Source organism: Thunnus maccoyii, chromosome 9 (assembly GCF_910596095.1).
Source record: "Thunnus maccoyii chromosome 9, fThuMac1.1, whole genome shotgun sequence".
NCBI lineage: Eukaryota > Metazoa > Chordata > Actinopteri > Scombriformes > Scombridae > Thunnus > Thunnus maccoyii.
This window is the reverse complement of record NC_056541.1, coordinates 9,686,268-9,699,944: the sequence shown is the minus strand read 5'-3', so window position 1 is coordinate 9,699,944 and position 13,677 is coordinate 9,686,268. Positions and strand designations below refer to the sequence as shown.

General features: G+C 35.4%; 1 protein-coding gene across 2 annotated transcripts; it reads right to left on the bottom strand.

Moving 5' to 3' along the window:
• Nucleotides 1-4,816: 4,816 nt before the first annotated feature.
• On the bottom strand, nt 4,817-13,677 carry LOC121904204 (flavin reductase (NADPH)-like). 2 transcript variants are annotated; one of them, XM_042421818.1, is made up of 5 exons: nt 13,589-13,677; nt 10,017-10,261; nt 8,423-8,624; nt 6,603-6,767; nt 4,817-5,639 (listed from the first exon to the last, which is right to left on the bottom strand). In XM_042421818.1, exons 2-5 carry the CDS (start codon nt 10,149-10,151, stop codon nt 5,482-5,484), a joined length of 660 nt encoding a protein of 219 aa, XP_042277752.1. In that variant the 5' UTR covers nt 10,152-10,261; nt 13,589-13,677; the 3' UTR covers nt 4,817-5,481. The 2 variants fall into 2 exon arrangements, with proteins under 2 accessions (XP_042277752.1, XP_042277753.1); XM_042421819.1 differs by lacking the exon at nt 13,589-13,677 and adding an exon at nt 13,498-13,574.

Genomic DNA, 13,677 nt, shown 5'->3' with positions numbered 1-13,677 from the left:
TATAAAAGGCTCGTTCTAAGGTAACGAAAAGACAAGGATTCTTATTTTCAGGTGATTAAACACTAATTAAAACATACCTATGAATATTATATTCCATTTCTGCCAAGTCCGTTCTGTTAGATGACACTAAATTCTACACACTGCACCTTTAAAGTAACGTTGCATATTTAACTGCCTGTAAGCCGTGGTTTATTTTATTTAAAATAGACACACACATGAAAGTGTAAGTGTTTTTAACTATATAATTAAATATTTTATATGTTTTATATTTTTAATTCAGTATGAAAATGAAGCTTAATGTACAGTAAACAGTCTACAGTCTGTAATTCATGTTACTGGGTGGAAGCTGGTTTAAGAAAGTAAACTCACTCTTAAGATCATATTAAAACTAAAAGCAATATATGATGCAGGAAGAGGAAGAGGAGGACGCTGACGACACGAACCGGCAAATTTAGTGTTCAATTAATTTTTTGTGTGTTGGTTTAGTTTTGCTTTCTAATTTTAACATCAGCATCACTCATTTTACATCAAATGTCACTTTAAAAACATCAGTGAAACACGTTTAGACTTAAAAATGTACAAAAACAACGAGAACTTAAATAAAATGTGTAGTTTATGGTTCTTCCTCCTCCTTCTTTAGACTCGGTAGGAGTCACTCGTCAATCTAGAGTCATTTCTGAAAGCATTTTAACTCACTTCTTAAGATTAAGACGGTTCATAAAATGGATTTTAGGATTATCTTAGTCTTAAAATGCCCAGATTTATTTCATATTATTTGGGTCCACATAATTTGATTAAATGGTTTATTATTTAAAAGAAGTTTGTGAGAAATTTGCACTGCTGAACGTCAACTATGACAACGTCCATCCTTCATCCTGTGACCCCGTTCTTAAAAAGGGACTTAAGTTTTATGACTTGAATTATTTTTGTTCATATTGAGCTCATTTGTTGTAAAGTTGTGTTTTCATCAAATTGCACACATAAAACTGAGGGCAAGGTCGTGTCGTTCCATCATCAACAATACTTATGACATTTGTTTTCCTTAATACTCGATTGATTGTTAAATGTATAAAATGACGAAGTTCAAGTTAACATATTCAGATGACTTGTTTTGTCTGACCAACAGTATAAATATTAAATATACCCAACTATTTTGGGTTGAGTATCATGGAAAACAGAATATTAGCAATTATTCACATTTGAGAGGCTGATATTAGTGAATTTTGGGCAGTTTTACGTTAAAAATGACTTTAAAAAAACATTTTCTCAGTCATGAAAATTCATTTCAGCATCATCATTTCAAAACAAAGGATTATTTAATCAGTATTTTCTCTCCAGTACTTTATAATAAATGTTTTTGTTGGTGTTTTATGACTTTATCTTTGGACTTTTTTTGTTGTTTGTACGCAGCACTCTGGTTCTGGCTAGTATGAATCTGTGGCGTCTCGTAGGTCACATGTTCTGCAGATGTTAATGATTTGTTTGGCATTTCTGTGCTGTTAGTTAACCACAAACTCTATGAGAAACATACCACCATGAAGAACTCCCTTTCCTCTGACAGACACACAGAACATATCAGATTGCATTCTTGGACGACTGGTTGTGTCGCTTCTCTATTTAACATCATGTTTACAGATAAAGTCACAATGACCTTCATTGCAAAAATGCTTTGGTTCAGCCAGAGGTAATGAGATTATATCTAACCTACTTATCCTTCTGTACATTGACTGTTTAAAGATTTTTAAGTTACACTAGTACATTCACAGCAGCCTCCTGGACATTTTTTACAAAGTGTACCAGACAATATCAGATTTTTGATTAGATCAACATACTGATCAGCGTTTACAGACAAAGAGAAACAAATCTTCAGTCTCTAGAGGTAAACAGAAGATCTTTTTATTACATGTGTGAACAGATTTCTGGAAATCTTCTACTGTGGTGGATATAAAAGCAACAACTTTCCCAGGTAAAGAAAACAAAAGGTTAGTTTTTACAAAGAGGAAGTGAGACAATCGAGACAATCACATGACATCTCTCTGCGTGCATCAAATGTACTTCCACTGTTGTCCAAACCAGCAGGTCACCAGATAAAGGGCAAGCATGTGTGGAACTTGTAAAGGAAAGTTTGTTGAGACTGTTGGGGCGTCACATTTGACCAGCGGTGGAATGTAAATAAGTACATTTACTCTAATTTATTCTCACTTTCTGCTAGTTTATACTAGTCAACAACAATTCAGACAGGAAAACAACACACTCTTTATCCCACTACATTTATTTCACAGTCTTAGTTACTCATTACTCAGATTAAAATTTGACATAAAAACACTAACCGAGCACTTTATTAGGAAACGTCATCCAATACAACCATAAATCTGCCATAAATTCTACTCTTACAGTTTGTTGACATTGTTATGAAGGACATAATTCAAGACTTTATGGCAGAGCTATTGTATTCAATCATATAAAATGCACCATTGTTTTCCTGATAAAGTGCCCGGTGAGTGTGTGTGGTAAGATTATAGAACAAAACGAAACACCTTGTTAAAGATTAAATCATTGTTCCCAACACTTTCGGTCTTGGGCTCCTTGTTATGTTTGATGCCTCTAAACTTCTCACATAGTTTTATTTAAATCATTGTTTGAGGCCCACAAAAGTAAAATTTCACAAAAAAGCAAAGTTTAGAGAATAGTACAAAAAATGAATACAAATAAATATAAAACTGAGTTATATTTATTATATATACTGGGCAGTGAACACACACACATATATATATCTATATATAGCATAATGAGTCCTTCTATTTTCAATACTTTAAGTTAATTTTGCAACTAATACTTTTATATGTTTACTTAAGTAGCAGGACCTTTACTTGTAATAAGGAGTATTTTTATGCTGTAGTGTTGCTGCTGTTACTTCAGTAAAATATCTCAGTACTTCTTCTATCGATGTCAGATTGAACACTGACTACATGGTTAGCAGCTCGACAGGCAGGTTGCCTTCAGGCTGATTTAAAGATAATAACTTGACATTTAAAGAACAGGTAAATGCTCTAAATTTTTCCCGCATCCTAATCCTCCCAAATATATCACACGAAGCAGAGCTCATAAATTTATCAGCACTCTGCAACTACTGAAATGTGCCAATTCCACAAATCTGATTTTCGCTAAAACTGTAACTGACGATTATTTTCATTATTGATTGATGTCTATAAAATGTTGGAAAATAGTGAAAAATGCTGTTATAATTTCTTCAAATGTCTTGTTTTGTCTGATCAACAATCTGAAATCTAAAGATATTCAGTTTACTGTCACATATAACACAGAAAAGCTTCAAACCTTCAAATTTTTAGCGTTTTTGCTTTAAAAAAATGACTAAACCAATTATCCTGTTATCAAAATATATTTATTTTCAGTTGATCAATTAATCGTTGCAGCTCTAATAAATATTACATGTTGCATTTAATGTGTGCAGTACGAGCAGGATCCACATCTGGACACAACCTTGGGACCTTCCTTGTCGCATGATCAACCAACAAAGTTTCCAGCAGATCTAATACTAATAATTAATTAATGTTGGGCTTTAATGCTAAATATTAACTGTAGGAACAGGATTTAATCATGGATGTTGGGTTTGCTAATAATTAAACTTTGGAAACATATTTCTGCTCCTCCTTTTTGAAGTCTGCTCAACACTCAGACTTTAAAAAATCTCTGTTTGCGTCTGCCTTTTATTAAATTAAATTTGGGACTATTTATTCATATATGCACTCTGATATGTACTCTCCTGTTTAATCTGTCTTATCCTATTTTAGCTTTACTCTTTTTAAATGTCTTTTTATATTGTCTTGTTTCTCTTTTGTATCTTATCTTAATGCCTTTTATGTCTTATGTAAAACCCTTTGAATTGCCTTGTTGCTGAAAGGTGTTTTAATAAACTTGCATTGCCTTTGGAGTATGGCGAAGTATGAAAACACAACGTAAATCATTATCATCATCATCATCATCAATGGTGGAGTCTTCACTACTGTGATCTCTTCCATCTCCAGAAGACGTTGACCTTACACAGTCAAACCATGGCGACATTGACGAGGATCACTTATCTATGAACTTTAAAACATCATCACGCCCTGACTAGTGGGATCACAGCCAGGTGTTTTGCTTTTGATAGATGATACACCTGCTCTGACGTCACTGACAAACAAAACAAAAGATTGTCTGTGCCTGTGTGATAACAGCATCCATTTGTACTGTAACAACCCGAGGATTTTGCTTTGTCTCTTAATAATATAATAACACGTCTGACTGAAGTATTTTCCCACATATGATGCAGGAAAGTTCCTGCTTCCGTTCAGCATATTCAACACAAATTATCCATCAGTTTCATTCTTATATGTTTATTTTACAGAACTGATACAGTACATGTTTGTGTTATAAGTAGTCATCCACAGTCATCCTGAGATATCTGATAATGGTACGATTATCTTCATTATCGATTAATCTGTGGATTATCGATGAGTTGTTTGGTCCATAAGATGTCAGAAAATGGTGAAAAGCTGATTCTCGAAGCCCAAGACCACGTCCTAAGATGTCTTGTTTTGTCCACAACCCAAAGATATTCAGTTTACTGTCATAGAAGACTAAAGACACCAGAAAATCTTCACATTTGAGAAGCTGGAATCATTTTTTTCTTAAAAAATGACTCAAAATAATTAATCGATTATCAAAATAGTTGCCGATTAATTCGACTATTTGTTGCAGCTCTAGCATAGTAGTATGTAAACAGGACATGGCACATGGTTAAGTTTGTTTGTACTTCATTAGGTTCAGCTGCCCTCATGTGGCTGAAATTATGTACTACAATCACATGTGTGGTCGCCACTCAGAGCAGAAACACCAACATAAATAAATGGCACACTTACTGATGAGACGTTCAAAGACAAAAGCATTACAACAAGTAAATGAAAACACATTCATTAGATTAATTAAAGCTGTTGTGAAGCACACTGTGAAGGCGAGGAAGAGGCCTGCACATTTTGTTAAAGGGTCAGTTCACCCAAATTACAAGCAAACATATTTTCTCACATATTTCTAGCATTATCTAGTCATGCAAAAAGCTTATTTTATGTCCAGGTTTTGACATACTGAGATTTGCCTCCAACCTCAAATACAACAGTGGTGGAAGGAAGTTTGTTAGTGGTTTTCACAGCATTAAATATTACATTTATAAACATTTATTTGATACTTAATCATTTGATCCACTGTTTGTATAAAAATATCAATTATTGCAGCTTTAATTATTCAGTGCTGTCAATCAATAACTTACATTCACCTTGATTGTATTTTGTTGGAGGCAAAACTCTCAGAAATGGATAAAAACCAGGACAACTTAAACAAAAACTATCTGCACTAAGTAAGAAAATATGTTTTATGTAATTTGGGTGAAGCAAACCTTTAATAATGCCAACACCGGCTTCTTCTTCCTCATTTAGTGGTCATGGCGACTCCTTTCTTCACCCAGGCGTTGCTGTTGAGCAGAGACAGCATGAAGCGAGCTACGTCTCCTCTTCCTACTCTGCTGCCGGTTGGCTGACCGTTGCTGTCGGGCACAAAGTATCCCTCATGGGTCAGGAACTCTTGAGCTGTAAACAAAACAGACAAAAAACTATAGTGTCAGACATACTTGTACTTTACTTGAGTATTTCCATTTGATACTACTTTATACCTCCACTCCACTACATTTCAGAGGGAAATATTGTACTTTCTACTTCACTACATTTATTTGACAGCTTTAGTTACTCTTCAGATGAACATTTGACACAATGGATAATATAACAAGCTTTTAAAATACAACACATTGTTAAAGATGAAACCAGTGGTTTCCAACCTTTTTGGCTTTTGATGTCTTACAAAAAGCAGTGTGTAGTCGGGGTCACATCTCAGGTGTCTGAGTTTTTAACAGCTCCACCAAATAGTGATTTTTCCCTCTAAACTTCTCACATGGTTTCATTTCAATAAATGTTCAAATGATCCAATATTTCACCAAAAATCAAAGATTAGAGAAAAAGTCCAAAAACTGAAAACAGCTTTGTGTATCAGAACTTTGTTTTTTCTTCTTTCCTCTCCCATTAATCATCTCATGACCCCTCAGATTTATCTGGTGACCCTTTGAAGGGGCCCGACCCCTAGGTTAGGAACCCCTTGACTAAACTATCTAACTGTATATAAAGTAGTTGAAACTAGCTCCACCTCCAGTAGCAACAACAGTAACATGCTGCTTTAACACTGATGCTTCAGTATTAATAATCTAATGATGTCATATATAATAAATACAGCAGTATAACCGGATATTTACTGAAAACCTCAAGGAAAGGAATGAGATTTCTGAAAAATGAACCCCATTCATTCTCACAAACACTGCATTAAGCAGTCAGAGAACATGCTAATAAGCTTGAACTATGACAAAATAGATCCTAAGGCAGGAGGTCTCTATAAAGTCTTCACTGAATGAACAGTCACACTGTCGGCCTTCTGTGCTTGTTAAATAGAAACATGAATCTGTTTATAGGTTTGTTTCTGCCCCCTACTAGCCTGTCTGCTTTTACCTGAGGCAGGCAGGTTCTGAAGACCAGGTGGGCGAACCACGGTCCAGTTGATGTCCTCAGTCTTCTGCAGAAACTGCTCCATCTCGAACATGTTGGTGAGGACGCTGCGGATCATCGGCAGCAGGAGGAACCGGATGAGGTATGACGACTGAGTTCCAGAGTTAGCTAGGAGCAAAAGGAAACAACACAGTTAATTATACTATCACATCTCAAATTTACTCAGGCTTCAAGGAACTTTTTTAAGACTCCAGTAACACTTGTAGTATAAAGAACAACTTAATAATGAGACCAACATGTTTCGGCTTCATCAAGGTCAGTTTACAATCGACTACAGAGTCTTCAGACTTCTTTCCCTCTCCAAGCTCCTTGGAAGAAGGTGAAGTTTTGCCAGAAAACCAAACTCTGCTTCAAGGACTTTTTCACAGAAATATTCTCAGTGGAGAGAGGTTTGTATTTTGTCACTTTCTTTACAACGTAATTTTCTTTAACACCACACAGAACTGGAAACTCAATAAAAACATTTACTTGTTCATAAAAAGCTACTCCAGATGTTCTCTGGTTGGTTGGGTTTGTTCTTTGGCTCCAGTGCAGCTAAAAGAGTCTATTAGCAGATTCTCACAGATTCTTTTTTAAACTTTCTTTTTTCATGACTTTTAAATAGAGAAAGAACGTAAACTACATGATCAAATCAACACTATATGACATTTTAAACATGATTTTATATCCAGGAGAATTATAAATAGATTGATAAACTAACATATATACCAGTGCTTAAACAATGAAAGTTACACTGGAATGTGTGTTTCTGATGCATATTTACATATATATATATATTATAGTCTGAAGTGTTGTATAATCGATTTTGTCCGGTTCTCAACAAATGTCTCAGACTTTTTGCAGTTTCAAGCTTGAATTTTTACCTTAAAACCATGATCAGGGGCAGGTAGAGCTAACTAACACCAGGTGCGCCACCTGATCAAACCGAAAGCTTGAAACTGCAGCAGTCTGTTACTGTGTTGTGTTTTAAATATCAGTGAATCTCCTGGTTTCAAGAGATAAAACCATCATCAATAAACATCAGTTGAGTTTGAAAGTTCATGCTTGAACTTTAAAAAAAATAAAAATAAAAATAAATCTCAAACCACCACTTTCTAGTCGACCTACTAGCATAAAACAGTTTTCACCAGCGGATAGAGTTTGCTCAGTTGTCATGGAGATGGCTCACGTAGGTTGCATAATGACAACAAAACCATCACCATGACGACCAAGCACACTCCATCGACAGATAAAGACTATTCAGTGCTGTTGAAAGCTCCAGGACAATAAATAAATGCACATGACAGCATTACATCAGCAGGACATCTGATTGGTTCTTCACTCAAGGCACAGAGGACAACAATAAACATCAGGTTTTTGGTGTCGGAGCCTCAAACATGAGCTTCTCTCTCAATGTCTGAACCAACATTGAACACTCAAACAAGGAGAAACCCCTTCCAGATAATTTAGTAACATCCAATTCTGCAATGATACATTCAATAGATGACAATACAACTCTGCAAGGGGGCAAATGTTCACAAATTAGTTGGTTAATTAGCTACAAAATGTTGACTGAAAGCCACAAACTCACTCCTGTCCTGTGGAGGTTGTGTGAGGTAACTGAGAAGCTTAAACAGAAATAGTTGGTGCACCAGAAGATTAAATTACTGTACATGCATCAAAACAAACTCCTAGAACATCCTAAATTATAATGTAAGAGGATAGGAGCATTAAAAAGGTGGATTATTTTCACTATCAAATCACAAACGTGCATCTTGACTTACGCTCGGTGTACCAGGAGGTCATGGTGATGATCCTGCTGACCCGGGCCTCTCGCATGGCGCCGAGCACCGCATTCATGGAGAGGGTGTAGCCCGTCACTGCCGAGAAAAAGGAGGCCTGGAAGCCGAGGCAGGACATGACCACATCCTGTCCTTTAAAATGAGACTTCAGACTGTCCACTGAGAAAATATTACCTTCCACCACCTGGCAGCAGAGAGGGAAACACAAATGATTCAGCGACAAGCTTCACATTTCACTTTTTTAATACTTTTGTGAGCACAGATCAGGAGCAGGGCGCCAACAGGAGTCCTCTGTGGAGGGCTGAGTTTAGTGTGAGCTTTTTATTAACTGCATATATATGTACACTCAGTTATTTTGGGATGACATGACAGCAAATTATATTACAGAAAGATCTTCTACATGTACTGTAGTATTAAAGATGACGTTATTCTGTATTTTTCTTATTATTAGCAAATCCCCTGAATAGACCAAAACCAACAGTGTATTAGTCCATCTCTCAATACGTTCTGACTTCCCAACCTGGTCTGTAGTATTCAGTATCAAGCCCACTGGTTCCTACTGAATACTTAGCTGAAAAAATAACAAGACTGTCTTTAAAAAACAGTCAGATGTCCATTTGAACATTGAGAGAGGTTTTCTTTGCTGTACTCCTGCTAATGACGTTTTGTGCAAAAATGTGTTAAAAGTTTATCTGAAGCTTATATGAGGTTTCAGCAGTCTGAGTTAATCATATCAAGTAGATATCTGCCACATTTACAGTCTTTTTAGCATCAAATTCCCTCTTTGTGTTTCCTCAGACGGTGTTTCCCTGTTGAGCTGCGATGGAAGTATAGTAACAAAAAGAGGGAATTTGGCACTAAAAAGACTGTAACGTTGAAAGATATATACTTGAAAAATACATTTTTGCAGCATCACTTACATTGTAAGTTCATTATGAAGAGATCTTCTAATGGTCAGTATGAACAGGAGGACTGATTACAGCAAGAAAAGCATGTTTCAGTGTTCATTTGGTCACTTGACTGTTGTTTGACTTGAACCCATCCTTTAACACACATTTGTTGCTCTAGTGAGTATTTACAGCAGCGGGTCAGTGTAAGTAGGATTAAATCTAAATTAACTACAGTGTTGTTGTTCATTATAATGAAGGCACATGTTACGTAGTGCAACAGTTGGACTCATTGATGTTTTTTAAATAGTTTTTGGATGACGGTGGAAGTCTGTGGCACAGATGAATAAAATACATCAGGTTATATTTGTTGGTAAGATACATTAATTGTTGATTTTGGTCTTTTCATTGGATTTGTTGACAATAAGAAAAATAAAGAATAACAGCAGGTTTATCTTTACAGTATTGTGGTTGAGTTCACATCTGTCTGCACAAAATCACCAAGAACATTTGTGGCTTCTGTTCAGAAACATAGAGAGCACTTAAGGTTTTCTCTTCTTTGGACACAATAAAACTTATCATGTGATGTAACATTGACTGTGTGAACTTTGAACTTGACGTTGCAGAGAGCAGCAGTTATATCTTGGACTAAAAGGCACGCAGCACAAATTAATCATTATAATAATTACCTTGAGATTGTCATGATGCACGGCGAGTTTCCCCGGGTTCCTGACGACGGCGGTGACCGTGTGACCCTGCTGCAGTGCCTGGTTGACCAGATACTGTCCAGTCTGCCCAGTGGCTCCCAGCACAGCGATCTTCATCCTCAGACTTTGATGCACAGTGATCAGTCAGGGCTGCAGTGCACGCTGAGCAGCGGACGACGTGCTGTATGCTCTGACCTCTCAACCAAGCTGCGGGGAGGTTCTCTTCGCTGTTTCGCAAGTGTAAAACATGATTATTATGGTCTAATAATAATAAAAAAAGACCTTTTTAAGGAATTTATGTTTGTCATCTGACATTTTGTGCAGATAAATGCAGCAATGAAACCTTCTTTATACATGAGTCATCGATCCAACTGAAAAAAGTATCTAAAAAGATTAAATAATGTACAAAAAAGACGCAATCGGAGGATGTAGCTTCATTACTGAAAATACAGGATTATGGCTGCAACTGAAGCTTATTATCATTATTATTATTATTATCATTATTATTATTATTATTATTATTATTATTATTATTATTATTATTATCATTATTATTATTATTATTATCATTATTATTATTATTATTATTATTATTGTAAACACATTTTATTGTAATACTAAAGTAACAGGGATATTAGTGTAACAAAAAAAATGTTTTATATATTGAATGAAACTTATTTTTATTGTTGATTATTCCATTTATAACTTTTTTTGTTTAATCAATTTGTTTAGTCTATGAAATAGTGAAAAATGTCAGGTTCAAGTTCCTGGAGGCCAAGGTGATGTCTTCAAATCACTTTTTAAAAATCCAATTAACAGTTCAAAACCCAAAGATATTTAATTTTCAGTTATATGAAACATAAAAACAGCGAAACCTACATTTGAGTAGCCTGAAAACAGAAAATGTTTGACAATTTTTGCTAAATAAATCACTTGCACAATTAACTGAATATCAAAAATCTTGCCAATTAATTCTCTGACAATCAACTAATCGATTAATCGACTTAACGGTCCAGCTCTATGCAGGATTGAAACCTGTTAGTCTTTTAATACATATACAAACAGTTTTTTAAGTCCAATGTTTGTTTACATTAGTAATATGTGTAATCACAGTGGTAAAACCAGCTTATATTTCTAATCATGATCACCTAATAAAGATCAATTGTCCAGCTCTTTCCAGATGTCTGTCAGATGTGGCCTTAAAAGATTACAACTGATTGAAACACAAGGTAGAAAATTTGTCTGTAATTCGTCAGACGAACTTCAATCGTCTCCCTTTCGTTCAGATTTTGATGTCAGTGAGAAAAATCTAGTGCTGAAGATCGTCCCGGCTCAGTAACGGAGATGAAAACCTTCATTTAACTGAACGAAGACAACAAACACTTGTTTCCAGACTGGACAGAATTGATTATTTCTGCAGCAGCAGATGATGACGAAGCATCTTGGTCAGATGTTCTCTGAGGAGATAAAACCAAGCGTCGACTGAATTTCAGCTGATTCTAGTTGAGAAAGTTCTTGGTAGTTAAAGTGATTGCTGCCATGTTCAAGACAGATAGATGATCGATAGATAAAAGTTATCATCAATGGTGTATTAAGAATAGAGCTGCAACGATTAGTCAATGAATAGATTAGTTGCCAACTATTAAATGAATCCTCAACTATTTTGATAATCGGTTAATCGTTTTGAGTCGTTTTTCAAGAAGAAAATATCCAAATTCTCTGATTCTCCAGTGTGAATATTTCTTGGTTTATTTAGTCTCCTGTGATAATAAACTAATTTTTTCGTAAACTTGGACTCTGGGAAACAGTGATCGACATATTTCACCATTTTCTGACATTTATAGACCAAACAACTTAATTGTTTTGCCTTAATAAAGAAACTAACCATCATTGAATTTTAAGTAGTGGTGTAGAAATTTAATCAATTTGATTAGATTTTTCAAAATTGCTAATTTGTCCACAAATTAATATGATTGAGTACATTTTGATAAAATATCAAATGTAACAGTTATTGTAAAAAGTAGCTACAGTGATTCAATGATAATTAAACAGATGTAAACCTTTGAAAAACAGTTAAAAGAATATTTTCAAGGCATAACTTGAGCCTCAAACAGTGTGTTAGTACAACTGCATTGTGTGTTGATACAGTATATGGTACTCAAACTTAAATATAGTATTTTTAACAATAACTATGTCACAGAACCTTGTGTGACCCTCAATCTGACTGAGGGTCAAAGGTCAGTTTGTGCTCTGCTGCACTCTGGTAGTCTTGCTCTTGTCCTAACGCTGGCAAAGCGCCAGTTCCCAGAAAAAAAGGAAGGAAAAAATATGTTATGTAACCTTTGATAGGATCAAGAATTTTGTGTTTGACTGCTGTTTTAATGACTCCCTGAGATGCAGCCTGTCCTGTAAAATCATTCAAATTAATCTAGAAGCAGTTTGTTTGAACGTTGAAGCCGAGCTGCGAGTCACGCACAGATTAAAGATACTTGAAGTAGCTAAGTGGCGAGAAATGGAGGCCAAGCTGCACATACTGCAGTGTAATTTGAGTTTAGAGGACATCTTTTTGTTATTTAAAAACATTCTTCTTTTCAGTTCTATGTCATGTAAACTATGACTTATCAACTCATATTGTTTGGGCATCCGAGTATATGTGATACTGTGTTAAAAACAAATGTGTACTTGAAATATATACAGTATAGACTTAGAACTAGTTTAATATGAGGGAAAATGTTCATCATCAATGTTCATTATTATGAAGCTTCAGTCATCCAAATGAGTCAAATCAAATCGATATCTTTCAACGTTACAGTCTTTTTATTGCCAAAGTTCCTCTTTTTGTTACTAGACTTCCACTGCAGCCCAACAGGGAAACACAAAGAGAATTTGATGCTAAAAAGACTGTAAATGTGGCAGATATCCACTTGATATGACTACCTCAGACTGTTGAAGCCTCACATAAGCTTCAGATAAACTTTTAAATGCTTTTTTTTTTGCACAAAATGACTGTGCATACATATGCATCACATGCATCGAAAGCACATTTGAAGGGGATCTTTTAAAAGCCAGTATGAACTCGAGGAATGAATACAGCGAGGAAAACCTCTCTCAGTGTTCATATGGACACCTGACTGTTGTTTTAGGACATTAAAGGGCTGTAACACTAAATAATTGAGGATATTTTAAGGTGTTTCCTATTCTTGCAGACATCCAGTTTGGACCGATACTGATCGATACTGTCCGCTGTCAGGATGTTTCAGTGACAGAATAAAGAAACAGCTAGACTGGATTATAAAAAAATACTCAAATGTTCTCACATCACATTTGATGGTTAACACGATATTGGATCGTTTGTGTGGATTTGACTCGAGGAAATAGAAAACATTGATGTCTTACGTTCAGCAGGACAGCGGAAAACTACCTAATATTTAGTAAAATATTACATGTTGGTGTTTGGTTTTACCTCCCGAAGATACGTATGGCTGTTTGGTGTCAGTATTAACCAAACTAACTAATGATATAAGATGTAAACAGAGCAACATTAGATAACTCACCTTCGGCAACTTGGCAACGTTCGGAGAGAAGAGAAGAGCATTCAAGAGCAGCAGCGTTCAGGAGTGTCTGTAAAGCAACGGTTTTCAAC

Excerpts from the sequence above, each read along its gene's own strand:
- LOC121904204 (XM_042421818.1), bottom strand. The coding sequence starts at position 10,151 with ATGAAGATCGCTGTGCTGGGAGCCACTGGGCAGACTGGACAGTATCTG. Across the intron at positions 8,625-10,016 it reads TGCATCATGACAATCTCAAG|GTGGTGGAAGGTAATATTTT; the intron begins GTAATTATTATA and ends CTCTGCTGCCAG. Across the intron at positions 6,768-8,422 it reads GACCTCCTGGTACACCGAGC|CTAACTCTGGAACTCAGTCG; the intron begins GTAAGTCAAGAT and ends TTTTGCTCCTAG.